Source organism: Syngnathus floridae, chromosome 5 (assembly GCF_059516105.1).
Source record: "Syngnathus floridae isolate MCC-2025c chromosome 5, RoL_Sflo_1.0, whole genome shotgun sequence".
Taxonomy (NCBI): domain Eukaryota; kingdom Metazoa; phylum Chordata; class Actinopteri; order Syngnathiformes; family Syngnathidae; genus Syngnathus; species Syngnathus floridae.
This window is the reverse complement of record NC_142417.1, coordinates 13,826,301-13,840,674: the sequence shown is the minus strand read 5'-3', so window position 1 is coordinate 13,840,674 and position 14,374 is coordinate 13,826,301. Positions and strand designations below refer to the sequence as shown.

The 14,374-nt window shown below is 48.3% G+C and overlaps 1 protein-coding gene across 3 annotated transcripts; it reads right to left on the bottom strand.

The window, feature by feature from the left end:
* Window positions 1-325: 325 nt before the first annotated feature.
* Window positions 326-14,340, bottom strand: LOC148398287 (macrophage mannose receptor 1-like). 3 transcript variants are annotated; one of them, XM_088377192.1, is made up of 36 exons: window positions 12,889-14,340; window positions 10,850-11,046; window positions 10,671-10,771; window positions 10,420-10,526; window positions 10,278-10,331; window positions 10,045-10,200; window positions 9,854-9,933; window positions 9,398-9,515; window positions 9,252-9,296; window positions 9,011-9,178; window positions 8,365-8,478; window positions 8,179-8,286; window positions 8,038-8,079; window positions 7,604-7,800; window positions 7,441-7,541; window positions 7,207-7,319; window positions 7,080-7,124; window positions 6,856-7,011; window positions 6,708-6,778; window positions 6,077-6,188; window positions 5,938-5,985; window positions 5,691-5,855; window positions 5,176-5,304; window positions 5,003-5,110; window positions 4,897-4,932; window positions 3,922-4,118; window positions 3,756-3,856; window positions 3,524-3,636; window positions 3,386-3,442; window positions 3,164-3,319; window positions 2,002-2,072; window positions 1,419-1,530; window positions 1,293-1,340; window positions 1,024-1,188; window positions 510-604; window positions 326-434 (listed from the first exon to the last, which is right to left on the bottom strand). In XM_088377192.1, the coding sequence occupies exons 1-35, from the start codon at window positions 12,947-12,949 to the stop codon at window positions 567-569; spliced, it is 3,690 nt and encodes a 1,229-aa protein (XP_088233318.1). In that variant the 5' UTR covers window positions 12,950-14,340; the 3' UTR covers window positions 326-434; window positions 510-566. The 3 variants fall into 3 exon arrangements, with proteins under 3 accessions (XP_088233318.1, XP_088233319.1, XP_088233317.1); XM_088377193.1 differs by having other exon boundaries at window positions 1,293-1,530; window positions 10,850-11,134; XM_088377191.1 differs by having other exon boundaries at window positions 1,293-1,530.
* Between the last annotated feature and the right edge of the window lie 34 nt (window positions 14,341-14,374).

Sequence of the window (14,374 nt, the reverse complement as noted above, 5' to 3'; positions counted from 1 at the left end):
TCATGGATCCTTTTGTCTTACCATCTGTTGCGTTGCCATTTGGACAGACGTCGCTACGCCTCCGCCCGTAGAAGGCTGACCGGATCCGGATGACTCGTTCTTCGGGACATTTCAGAGTTCCCCGATCCTCTTGGCAGACAATCTTTTTCATGTAGCCTGTGAGAGCACAACCTTGTTCTCTCTCTCTCGCTTCTATTCACAAAAAACATTTACGGCAACTTACCGTCATTTGGCGGCAGGGGTTTTGACGGTTTTCCTACAAGCGGGAACACGGATGGGGATGTCATGACACACGTGATGAGGGTCAGCGGAGCATCGCATCTCACCTTTTCCTCTTTTCTTGCACACGTAGCCAATCGTGTTGTCGCACGCGTCGACGTTCCAGTGGCCGCTGCCGGTGAGGAAGGAAAGACATTTGCCCCCATCGGTGTCACCTGGAGGGAGAACATCTGAGATCTAAGCGCCGGTCCATTTCTCCAAACTGCAGCCGACAAACATCCACGCCCGACCTGCACTGAAGTGGACGTCAAAGAAGGGGTCATCCCACTTGCCGCCGTCAAGCTCGATCACAGAGAGGGCGCGTTTGCCAGAGCCTTGACGTAACCTTTGGAGCCGAGGCAAACAACGAACGGTTGGAAACGGCTTTCAGAGAGACACTTTACTCAGCGGCTCATTGAGCTTTGTGCTCGAGCCCATACTTTGCTTGAATGTGTTTTTGCTTTCCGAAAACGAGCGGTCGTGGCCGCCAATATGTTGTCCTCAAGCCAGCACACAGAACAAACGTATTGTGAGGTTTTGTTGGGAACGTCTTGGCAGAATGCCCTTTCGGAAAATGTTCCAACTCCCGAGAGGGCCATTCGTCCGCACGCTAAATTATCCCTACAGCAAAGGTCCGTAGGATCAATCATCGAACAATCGCCTGTTTGTAACGTCTCCAATCAATCCCAATGCGGCACATTGCCCAACCGGGGAACGACAGAATTCATTCATTCATGTGTGGACAGAAAGGAATGGCCAGCCTACCGTGTACAAAGATCTGCTCGTGAAAGTCGGTGATGCTGCTCAGGTGTCCTTCCAGCCGATGGCAGTCGTCTTGGGCCTCCTTCCAGGTCTTGGGCTGGCGGACGATCAGGTAGCAGAAGTCGTCGGTGGGGTTGTCCAGCCACCAGCCGCATTGGTCAGTCCAGTCTGCGAGCAGACAGACGACGGCGCTTGAGAGCACAGCGGCGCGCGGGCGGGCGGGCGACAGCAGACGGCGTGCAGACGGCAGTGCCAGACGCTCGCCCACCTACCCGGTTGGCCAACAAATGGTGGCAGCTGCCGAGGTCCTCCGCGCTTGGCTGCAGGAAAGGGCAGGAGAGCGTCAAATATGAACAAAGGTGTGGCGTGACAAAAGAGAGCGCTCGGAACGTTTGCACCTGTTTTGCAGACAAATGGCCGCGTTACTGTGCAGAGGCAGGAACTGAGCTCCCCAAGAGCAGTTGGGAACGCGCAGTCTCCCACGGTGTTATTCTTCAACGCTTGGTAGTCCTGTGAACAACATGAGTGTTGGAACCCCCCCTTTTTGGTAGGGTAGTTTTTTGAGTGCTGACTCCGAATCATTAACTGCTCTCCCCTCTTACCTTTTTTGTGCAAATGTCTTTGCTTGGCCAAGAATCTGTTTATACACAACCTTGTAAGACATGGACCCCTCCCTATGCACTGACTAAACAGTTTGCAGAGTCGACCCCGGAACCTGTTCACCCCACTCCCCATCCCCTGCTTTGGAGCAATAAGGGTCTTCAAGGAGGTAAAAAAGTCAGCATGATGGGTTTCTCTGCTCTCAAGCTGTGTTAGTCTTACCTTAAAAACCTTTCCGACAGTTCCGGCAGCAACTTCCGGCCGAACTCTGACGAAGGTGGAAGTTGCTGCCGAAACTATCTGAAAGGTTTTTAAGAGAAGACAAATTTCGACTTTCCCAGCTAAGCTTACTTTTTCAAAGACCTTAAGCATTTCACTTACAAATTCTGTTCCGTCACTCCACTCGACCTTCTTGCGTCCCACAAAAGATGAATGTTGGGTGTACGAGTGACCTTGAGGAAAGGGCAAGAAGCGTTTCAGCCAAATGATGCCTGTTGTCATGTTTTGTGGGGACGACGACGAGGGATGCATATCATTAGAATGAACATTCCTTTTCGATGCTGATGTTTATCAATAGCGTTCTCCATACTTTATACCACATGTGTCAAACTCAAGGCCCGGGGTCCAGATACTTTTTATTCTTTAATATTTGACCAGTTTTTACTCGTCCGATTTGAAACCGAGTTATATGTCAGTTTGTTTTGTAGCTTTTACTGTATATGAGGTGCTCATACATGTATTTGGGTTGACGGTCGGAATGGCCCTCCGAAAGAAGCTATGACTACAATTTGGCCCGTGAAAAAAATGAGTTTGACACCCCTGCTTTTTACTGTATGTAATTTGAAGATGTGATGAGAGATCAAATATTTTTACAGCTCTTGTATTTTACTGTGGGGGGCATAACAACAAACTGTGCTCAGTGCCAATGTACACGTCGTGCAACAAGTCATCTTTATCTTTTAGCGAGAGTGAATGGGGATTCTTTGGTGGCTGTACAGAAAAAAAACAATAAAGGCCAGATATATTAGCGCAGTTCACGACAACACAGCAAGGCCTAACGATAGACTATAGCATGGTTAATTAAAAGCGCTGCAAGGATTCGTTGAAGATGCGGTGTTTGTGTTAGCGTTAGCCGCGCCGCGACAAACATAGCAAGCCTACTTACCTTGACTAAAGCACGGTTAATTAAAAGCGCTGTGCGAATTCGTCGAAGATGCGGAGTTTGTGTTAGCATTAGCCGCTCCACGCAAAGCGTCAAACACTGGGCGGTCTTTTAGCTTTATCCCATGAGCGAGAGCACTGTAAGCTAATGCTTCGTAGGGTTGCGTGTGTTTCTCCTAACCCCCTTGGTAGCAACTACTTTGACAAACGGTGCAGTGAGTTGTCTGTCACTTTAATGAAGCTTTTTATTATTCAGCTATTTATTTCCTTATTATTTGATCTACGTTAAATGTTTGTGGTATTGTTCGTAGAGAATCTTTGTGCTAGCGGTCCGCGGTATGCATCCCTACTAACGACTGCTGCGGTTCGTCTTGGTGCTCACCATACACAAATTGGGCCTCTTCCTTGGAGTGGATGCTGGCCAGGTGGCCTCTCCGAGACCGACAGAACTTCTCGGCTTCCTCCCAACTTTTGGCCTCACCCTCGTAACGATAGCAGTAATCGTTATACAGTAAGTCGCCACCGCTGCAGTCGGAAGCTGAGGCCACAAAGAAAACATTTAGTAGGAAACAAGCTGGTGACTGTGGATAAAGACGCGACTCACTCTTCACTGCTTTGAAGGCATAACCTTTGCGGGCACACGTCCGCCCAGCCGGGCATTCTGGGGAGGGGGAAAAAAAAAACGTTTACAATCGCGCTTTTCTCCTTCCAAGGGCAACACGGACGTGCAGTGCAGGCTTACTCAGCGGCCGCTCGCAAACGTACGCCAGCGAGGAAGCGCAGGAACCAGACATCCACTTGCCAGACTGATCATGAGTGCCTTGTTTGACGTAGGCACAGGAGGCAACGTCGGTGCTGTCGGGAGAAGTTGTGTAAGGTGGGACACATAACCAAACTGGAAGATTGGGCATGTTTGTTTCTCTCGAGCGGCATCAACGTGTGCCCACGACTGCATGTTGTGACTTCATTCTTACCTCCCAGGTTGATCTGAGGCCCAGTTGGTGTGTGTCAGCGTCTCGCCGTCGGACCAAGTCAGGTTTCCGTCTTCAAAGCGACACCAGATGTCATCGCATTTCTGGGGAGGAAAACCAAAAAAAATCAAGCTCGTCTGCAGAGCCGCCGCTTGTGCTCACGTCTCACCAGATTGGAGAGTCCCAGCCAGAAGTGGGTCATCATGGTCTTCTTCACAAAGTCTTCCTCAGCCGAGGAAGAGATGGAGAGCAGGTCCCCGCCCTCCCAGACGCAGTGATGATGGGCCCCCAGCCAACCGTTGGGGGCCTCCACCTTCTTGTAGCAGCTGGCATCGTACTTGAGCCATCCCAAACCACAGATGTTAGCTGAGGGCACAATTTGGGGATCGAGCGGGCGGACAGATCAGAGCACACTGATTGGCTGAGAATACAGTTAAGGAATAATCTACTCAATCAGCTTCAAGGAATGTTTCGCAGAACATTTTGCGCAATGGAACGGCAGCTCAAAAACAAAACTAAAGTGATCATTGTCGCCGTGCGTTCGCATTCCAAGCTCTACCTATCGCCAGATAAAACAAACCGGGAGCCGGCTTGGAGGACTTTGAGCGAGGAACTTGGCACCAGCGGTATGTTTTTTTTCAGCTATTGGGAGCATTGTTACGTTCCCATATTGCGAATTGCCAGCCACTCCGGCCAATTGTCTGACAATTGAAAAATTTGCATTGTTGTTCAATAAATATTCAAGTGAATAAGTTCCAATCGATGCACTTCTATTGACACCGTCAACTGCTTTTGGAAAGGTAACATTACATTTTGGAAGCAATTTGCCCAACGCTGCAAACCGTGGCCGAGGGAGGCGGGCACTGAGTCAAGAGGCGGAGACCAAAGATGCGTTTTAAGATGAGTCTTTTGAAAATGGAGAAAACAAATCCAACTCGGCTGATCTGCCAAATGCGAAATGTCACATTTTGTTCTTGTGACAGTCATTGGACACTTTGTAAGTTTGACATGACCCGACCAACCAATTTTTTATTAAAAAATGCAAACATTAGGTGAACATTTGTTATCTACAATTTTTTTTTTTTTGGTTGAGAAGCATTTTTTTGTCTGGCATCTTTTCAACACAGAGTTTACGGCGACTTACCGTTGTTGTCCGAAGGCGCCATAGCATCTGCCACTCCTGCAAGAGGAAACGCAAAGACGGACGTCAACGCGCGATGACGGTCAGTGGAGCGTCACTTCCTCCTTACCTTTTGCTCTTTTCTTGCACATGTAGCCACTCTTGTGGTCGCACGCGTCGGCTTTCCAGTCGCCGCTGCCGGTGAGGAAGGTAAGACATTTCTCGTCGTTGCCGTCATCTGGAGGGAGACCAGATCTAAGCGTTCCTGCGAACTGCAGCCGACATACATGCTTTCAGACTGACCTTCAAATTCTTTGATTTTCTTGAACAGTGAGCCGTCAGTCCACTTGGTGTCATCCTCGTCAAATGGGCTTTTGACGCCCAACCACAGAGGGGCATCGTCATCATTCAGCGCCACAGCCTTGATGTAACCTTTGGATCAAAGGAGAACGTCTCTCCGGACCACACTTGCAATACAACTCGATGGGTGTGGCGCATTTCACGACAGCTGCAGCCGTTGTGAAATGCACTACGCATTGGATAACAATACTGCAACAAAGACGGTGAAAATGATTCCACACAAAAAAAAGCAGCAAAGCAACTCTTGCCATCCACACAATGTGGGCCTGCCTTCTTTTGCTCCAACGATGGGCACGCCGCTTTTGAAGACGGCGTCTGTAGTGTTGCCGTTTTACTCGTACAACTTACAAGAGTAGCAGTAAGAATCTTTTCATCTCAGGTTCACTGTAACCTCCTCCTCATCCATTTTCTTCTCATTCTATTCCTACGAATTGGAAAACAACGAATGGCCAGCCTACCGTGTACAAAGGTCTGCTCGTGTGAGCCGGTGATGCTGAGCAGGTTCCCTTCCAGGTGATGGCAGTCTTCTTGGGCCTCCTTCCAGGTCTTGGGCTGGCGGACGATCAGGTAGCAGAAGTCGTCGGTGGGGTTGTCCAGCCACCAGCCGCATTGGACAGTCCAGTCTGCGAGCGAAACGGACGGACGGACGGCGCATGAGCGCACAGCGGCGTATCGACGGCCAGTGCCGGACACCCGCCCACCTACCCGGTTGGCCAACCAATGGAGACAGCTGTCGAGGTCTTCCGCTCTTGGCTGCAGGGAAGGGCAAAGTGGGGGGGGGGGGCAAATATGAGCAAACGTGTGCCGCGACAGAGTCCAGAGGGAGCGCTCGGAACGTTTGCACCTATTTTGCAGACAAATGGCCGGTTTACTGTGCAGTTGCAGGAACTGAGCTCCCCAAGAGCAGTTGGGAACACGCAGTCTCCCACGGTGTTATTTTCCCTCTTTTGGTAGTCCTGTGAACAACATGAGCGTGTTGGGACTCTTGACGTGCAGGTTTATTGTTCAAACAAAACACGGCAAACTCTAAAAGTAAAAATATCATAAAAACAACATAAACAAATAGCCCCAAGGCATTGACGCGGTCATAAACCTCCTGTCAATCCCGGCAATGTTCAAATTCACCGCAAGTTTTATAGAGTCCCTCTAGTGGCGTGGAGGGCAAATGACAACAACCCAAAAATAACACTAGAGGACAAAAATACAGAGCCCATTGCGGACCAAGCCCTTCCCCCTGGCTAAGCCTCGGTTCACAACAAAGTGTCCGATCAAACTGTTTTGCGTGCTGTGACAAATCCCCAGCGCACGACGGCGCCGCCATCCTCGTTCAAAATAGTTTGCACAGCGTGTCATCGGGCTGCTCTGCTCTCGCCCTCTTTGACATTTCCCCTCTTGAAACCGACATTTCTTTGTCCCCTTGTTGCACATAGCTATTGCAAAATAACTTTCTCAAATGCTTTCAGCATTTCACTTACAAATTTTGTTCCGTCACTCCACTTGTTCTTCTTGAGTCCCAAGAAAGACGAATACGGGCTTTGTCCGTGACCTTGAGCAAAGGCGACAAGACAGCCAAGTCAAGCTTTGTGGGACTGGACGACAGGTGGGCTTCGTCTCGGTGCTCACCATACACAAATCGGGCCTCTTCCTCGGAGTGGACGCTGGCCAGGTGGCCTCCCCGATCGACACAGAATCTCTCAGATTCCTCCCAGCTTTCAGCCGATTTCTCGTAATGATAGCAGTAATCGTCATACAATAAGTTGCCCTCGCTGCAGTCGGAAGCTGAGGCCACAAAGAAAACATTTTTAGTAGGACACACGGCAAGCTGATAAAGATGTGCTGCAACTCACTCGCCACTACAGCAAAACTGTCTTTGCGAGCACACGTAGAGCAATCTGGGGAGGGGGAAAAAAAAAACCGTTTACGATTGCGCTTTTCTCCTTCCAAGGGCAACACGGACGTGCAGTGCAGGCTTACTCAGCGGCCGCTCGCAAACGTATGCCAGCGAGGAAGCGCAGGAACCAGACATCCACTTGCCAGGCTGATCATAAGTGCCTTGTTTGACGTAGGCACAGGACGCAACGTCGGTGCTGTCGGAAGAAGTTGTGTAAGGCGAGACACATAACCAAACTGGAAGATTGGGCATGTTTGTTTCTCTCTCGAGTGGCATCAACTTGTGCCCACGACTGTATGTTGTGACTTCATTCTTACCTCCCAGGTTGATCTGAGGCCCAGTTGGCGTGTGTCAGTGTCTCGCCGTCGGACCAAGTCAGGTTTCCGTCTTGAAAGCGACACCAGATGTCATCGCATTCCTGGGAGGAAAAAAAAACAATCAAGCTCGTCTGCAGAGCCGCCGCTTGTGCTCGCGTCTCACCAGATTGGAGAGTCCCAGCCAGAAGTGGGCCATCATGGTCTTCTTCACAAAGTCTTCCTCGGCCGAGGAAGAGATGGAGAGCAGGTCCCCGCCCTCCGAGACGCAGTGATGACGGGCCCCCAGCCAACCGTTGGGGGCCTCCACCTTCTTGTAGCAGCTGCCGTCGTACTTGAGCCATCCGGGATCACAGCGCTTGGCTGAGGGCACAATTTGGGGATCGAGCGGGCGGACAGATCAGAGCACACTGACGACTGGGAATAGTTTTCCAGTGAGGGATGAGATCTACTCAATTGCTATGTTCATTACGTTACTGTTACTAACAGTGGCAAAGTCATTTTTGCTGCTTGGGCCGTGACGACAGGTCCATGTGAATAATACATTTTTAGCATTTTTCTGTCTCGCATCTTTTAAACGCAGAGTTTATGGCAACTTACCGTCGTCAGAAGACGGCTTAGGTTCTGGCACTCGTGCAAGAGCTTGAAAAGCAAAGAAGCAAAGACAGACGGATGGATGGATGGATGGATGATGGATGGATGTCAACGCGTGATGACGGCCAGTGGAGTGTCACATCTTACCTTCTCCTCTTTTCTTGCACACGTAGCCATTCTTCTTGTCGCACGTGTCGGCTTTCCAGTGGCCGCTGCCGGTGAGGAAGGACAGACATTTCCCCTTGTCGGCGTCACCTGGAGGGAGAAGATAGAAGCGCTGGCCCATTTCTCCAAACTGCAGCCGACAGACATCAGACATGCTTTCAGACCGACCTGCAATCAAGTGGACGTAAGCTATCAGTGATCCATCAGTCCACTTGGCAGCTCCGTCCAGGGGGGTTTTGGCGCCCAACCATAAAGCATCCATCGCCAGAGCCTTGATGAAACCTTTGGATACAAGGAGACCATGGAACAAGACAAATGATACACTCAAGCGTCCATTCAATTCGGTTATTAATTACAGTTGCCAATTGTGACTGGGTTCCATTCCGACAATCTTATTGGGACAAAATGATTGACACATTTTACAACCAACCAAAAGACATAGTATTTCAACATCAGAATTTTGTCCTCATTACTCGATATCTGTTTCAAACCGTTTAGTCCTTGAATTCATGCGTGCTTTCAGTGGACCGGTAACGCAATTTACAGCACGGCGCAGGATCCAGTTTGCTGCTCGTAAGGAAGGTCGTGGTAACAACAAAACAGGCTGGTGGCACTTTAAGGCCAGGAACTAACCAAGCCAAAAAAACTTTCAACGTCGGTTAGAACTGCAGAGAGATGGCAAATCCAAAAAAGTACAGAGAGAAGGTATAACAATTGATGGAGGAGCAGGCAGACCGAGTGTGGCGCCTAGACAACGAATACAAACATAGCAATGATTTTTTGGGGGGAAGAAAATAAAGAATGGCCAGCCTACTGTGTACAAAGATCTGCTCGTGAAAATCGGTGATGCTGAGAAGGTTCCCTCCGAAGCGCCGGCAATCATTTTGCGCCTCCTGCCAGGTCTCGGTGGGCTGCCGGTTGATCAGGTAGCAGAAGTCGTTGAAGGGGTCATCCAGCCACCAGCCGCATTTGTCAGTCCAACCTGCGAGCGAGACGGACAGCGCATGAGAGCGCAGTGGCGTGTCGACCTAAGTGCCGGACGCCCGCCCACTTACGCGGTTGGCCAACCAATGGCAGCTGTCGAAGCCCGCCGCGCTTGGCTGCAGGGAAGGGAGGGGGTTGGGGGATATGAGAGCGCAGCGCTTGATGGAACGAGGAGTGAGTGTGCGCGTGTGAGAGTGTGCGCGTGTGAGTTTGGGACCTTTTTGGCACATAATCTCGTGACAGACATATGGGCCATCATCCCATAAATGAATTCTCCCATCAGGTTTTAACAATCCCACTCCATCACGTCGTCTGTTTATCCGGCTGGTGTAGTCCTGCGGATGACATTTTGGACAGGACTTGAGCTTGCTGCATTTGATCTGGTCAGCTTCCCACCACCATCACTCACACGGTGTCGCCCTTGTACCTTCTCACATTTAAGATTCACTTTGTCAGTTTCAGTTTATTGGTGGCCAAACACTATGTACATTCAAAAGACGTACATTTTGTGCCCTCCCTGGCACTTTCAAAAACGGTCTCCAAGATGAGAGGTCAGTAGGTCAGGACTTTTACCTGCAAGTCTTGTAAAGTACGAACGTCCTGGATCTTATGGTGCCAGGGACCTGCCAACTCAGCTCGTGCAAAACGCCTTTTTCAAGGGCATTTCACTCACCAAATCTGTTCCGTCACTCCACTCGTAGTTGTTGTTATTCACCTTGAGTCCCACCCAAATCCAACGGTAATACGTGTAATCTTGAGGAAAGGAGAATAAGAGCTTCAGTCCAAGAAGAGCTTCAGCCAACTGATGCCCGTGGTCAAACTTTGCGGGACTGGACGACAAGTGCGCTTCCCCTTGAGGCTCACCCAACATTAATTGGACCTCTTCCTCAGAGTGGACGCTGGCCAGGTGGCCTCCCTCCTTGAGACAGTGCCTCTCGCCTTTCACCCAGCCACCGCGGTGATATACATTATCATAGCAAAAATTGCCATACTGCATCCATCCATCGTCACAGTCGGAAGCTGAGGCCACAAAAAAAAAGCAACATTTTGTAGGAAACCATGATGATAAATGCGGTGAAAATCGTGCTACAACTCACTTGTCACTGCAGTAAAACTGTCTTTGGGGGTACACGTCCGCCCAGCTGGGCATTCTGCAAAAAAAATAAAAAAAATAAAACATTTTTGCAATTGCACTTTTCTCTTTTCAACGGCAGCATGACGACGGACGTGCACGCTTACTCAGCGGCCGTTTGCACACGTATTTCAACGAGGAAGTGCAGGAAACAGACATCCAGAAACCGTTCGGCCAACGACCCCTGACGTTGGCGCAGGATGCAACCGAGGTGCTGCCGAGAGAATTCGAGTTAAGGCGAGACACACAACCAAAAATGGGCCAAACTGGAAGATTGGGCATGTTTGTTTCTCTCGAGTGACATCAACGTGTGCCCACCTGACAACGACAGCATGCCAAGTTGTGACTTCATTCTTACCTCCTAGGGTGAGCTTTGGCCCAGTTGGTGTATGTCGTCGTCTCGCCGTCGGACCAAGTCAGGTTTCCGTCTTTAAAGTTACACAAGGCTACGTCGCATTTCTGAGTGGGAAAAAAAACATTGAATTTGTCGATCCAGTAGCGCAACAGAGCCCACGGCTGATTGTTCTCGCGTCTCACCAGATTGGAGAGTCCCAGCCAGAACTCGTCCCACTTCATCTTTTTCACAAAGGCTTGCTCGGCCAAGGAAGTGATGGAGACCAGGTCCCCGCCCTCCAAGACGCAGTGGTGACGGGCCCCCAGCCAACCGTTGGGGGCATCCCCCCTCTTGTAGCAGCTGCCTTCGTGCTCGAGCCATCCGAAACCACAGACGTCAGCTGAGGGCACAATTTGGGGATCGAGCGGGCGGACAGATCAGAGCACCCGCGATAGGTGAAATCCGCAAAGTAGTGTCACCCTCTCCCCCTTTAACATAAATGTTTTGTGTATAAATAAATGTATATTAAACCATATAAGTGCATATGTCATCATTCAAACATGAACAGTTTCAAACATGTAAATACTAAATTTTCATTTGGAATTAAAAAAAAAAAAAAATCCGCGATGTACTGCACGAACCGCAATGTAGCGAGCGATTAACTGCGCGAACCGCAATGTAGCGAGCGATTACTGTACACGTGTTGCAATTTATGTAGTTCCACACGTGGGCGTTAGGTGGTACTATTGGGGCATCGCAACCAAGTGCACAATCTGGTCAGGGGTGACGACGCCCACCTTCTGGGTTCCAAGACCAAAAGAAACAAAAGCTCGTCTGCCCTTCATTCTCTTGCCTGTCGCCTAATTCTGTTAGCATAAAAGCAGCACTTAGTTTGTTTTGGCTTTGATTTGGATTTGATGCCCACCATTTTTTGAAAATTTCTCTAAATACGACCTGGTAGTTTGAATTCTACAAGTGGGATGAAAGACGGTAATGTTAAGACAATTGAGGGTTTTGTGAAAACCAAAGGTTTTTGCTTTTACGATAACTTATATAACAAAATAAGTACAAATTGTGAAAACAGTTTCCCTGATAAACATGGATAAATGGGATAATAACACCGACTTTAAGGCTGCTCATGAGCATTTCTGTATTGATCGATCATGATGAAAATAACGTTTTAGCAACCCTTCGATTGACACGTCATCCAATGAGAATTGGAGCAGCATGAGCATTTTACGTTGATCGCGATCACGAGGAAAGAACGTTTCAGCATCACTTCGACTGACACGTCATCCAATGACAAGAGCAGCATGAGCACTATGTTGATCGATGTCATGATGAAAACAACGTTTTAGCGTCACTTCAATGGACACGTCATCCAATGACAAGAGCAGCACGAGCATTTCTATGTTGATCGATCATGATGAAAATAACGTTTAAACATCACTTCAACTGACACGTCATCCAAGCATGAGCATTTCTATGCTGATCGATCATGAGGAAAATAACGTCTAAGCATCACCTCAATTGACACGTCATCCAATGATGAGAGCAGCATGAGCATTTCTATGTTTTAGCATCACTTCAATTGACACGTCATCCAATGTAAGAAGCGCAGCATGAGCATTTTTATGTTGCTCAATCATGATCAGAATAAAAAGTGCAACTTATTAACACTTGGTTTTACGATGCCGATAACGGGATAACTTGTTTTGATTTTGTTCATTTCGGCAAATGCAACACGCTTATTACAACTTTACATCCTGCAAAGTGGGCTCATTATTAACTTGTACACTGGCTGCTCTCGTCCAAGGCACTGTCGACATCTGCTGGCGATTTCGCCTTATTACACTCATTCTCAAGGTTGATATTTTGTGAACTGCATTAGACATCTCTACCCAATGTATTGAAAATAATAATAATAATATGGCGCTGAGCCACGATATGATAAGGTCGGCGTTCAATTGACTCAACGGTAGTAGCTGATCATTTCAAAGTAAAGTTGCTCCCATGCTCTCGTGACAGAACAGTAACCCACGAAGCCGGTGTTTGACATAAAAATGACCAAAAAGGACACATCAGCCGCCAAATGATTCTTGAAATAATGACACGGGGCTTCTTAACAATCCAATGATGGCTCAATGATACATTATGAGAAAGTAAAAAAAATACGCCTGGCTGCACTCTACGCGCAGCACAAAGCCATCCAATTTGCAATCAAGTGAGGAAAGTTTCTGACCTGTAGTGCACGTCCAGTGGATACTGATCAAGATTACAAAGCAGGTAAGTCGCTCCCACATGTTTAGTGGCGAAGAGACATTCCCCAAACTCACGAAGTCATTGAAAGTAGAAGAGACCGTCCGCAAACTCACAAAGTCACCGAAAGTAGGTGAATTAAGTCAAAACGGCCAAATGATGAAGAAAGCTCAAACGACTTGTTTGACTACCCCCAAGACAGGCCGCGCCCACGCGCTATGTGACCGTCACACACGTCACAAAGCCTGCAAGCACACGGACGCTTTCATTTCTTTGACATTCGTAAATGGTCTTTATTTCCTACACTTGAACAACAACCAGCGAATCATTCTAATAATCAATTACACCCAACTTTCTTGAGTAAGGCGTTAGCCCTTCAGGGAATGCTAGTAAAGCATCAAGTTGGTTGGCTTTCGACAAGTCATAACAGCAGTTTTACAAATCTGCCATGAATGAAAAATATACTCCAGGCTGTTAGGATCCTGAACTCTCTCCCCCCCTTCTGCGTAGCGTGCTGTACTTTTGCGCTATATTCTGACTGCTCTACGCACGCTTGCTCCATTTTTGCTCCTCTTATTTATTGTTATTTGTTTATTTACTATTTATTCAGCACTCTTATTTAGTCATTGTTTGTGGCTTGTTGTTTTTTTGTGTTGTTTACTTGTATGTATATTGTGTACTATGTCTTGTCACCGTGGGATAGTGGGAACCTAATTTCGATTTCTTTGTGTGTCTTGGCATGTCAAGAAATCGACAATAAAGCAGACATTGATTTAATAAGGCTAGCATCATTCAGAGGAGCCTGCTCCTCCTCAAGTGTGGGACCAATAGACTGCTAAATGCCATCAACCTGTACAACTCCTCACTTGGGGGAAGGAGGCGATAGGAACAGGGACAAGGGGAGACCTAATCGGCGGAACCCAGTGCAAGAACTAACACTTTATTACTTGAAAATTCATCTTGTTTGTCCTTATATTTACTTCATCACGCAACGCATGTTGAAAGGCAACCAACTTGATGCCAAGTCATTAAGGATTGCGGCCTTTTGGCTATTTTTCCAACCAATGTGCACTCGTTTGTCGGAGCAAATTTCTCATGGGAAGCGCGTAGCAACTGAGTTATGATTATTTCTGTACCCAAGACGTTTCATTTCTTCCGGTCTCAATGTTTGAATGCTCTCCCCGTGCTTGCGTGGGCTTTAACCGACTCAAGTATTTTCAGATTTTTCAGAGAGACCCTTTGCGTATTTCCACCCTACCCCTACAAAAAATAAAAGAATCATAGCTATGCCAGTGCAATTGCTGCTACCACTACTACTGAGGTTAACTGGCACGACTAACAGGACACAGTTGTCGCCAAGTTTCAGCTCACCGGTAACAAAAAGTAGTTCTACTAGTGCACAGAAACGTCAGAGGGTAGTGCGGAATTACTCAAAGACAGTCGCCCGGCGGCACCTAGTAAACTGGAAC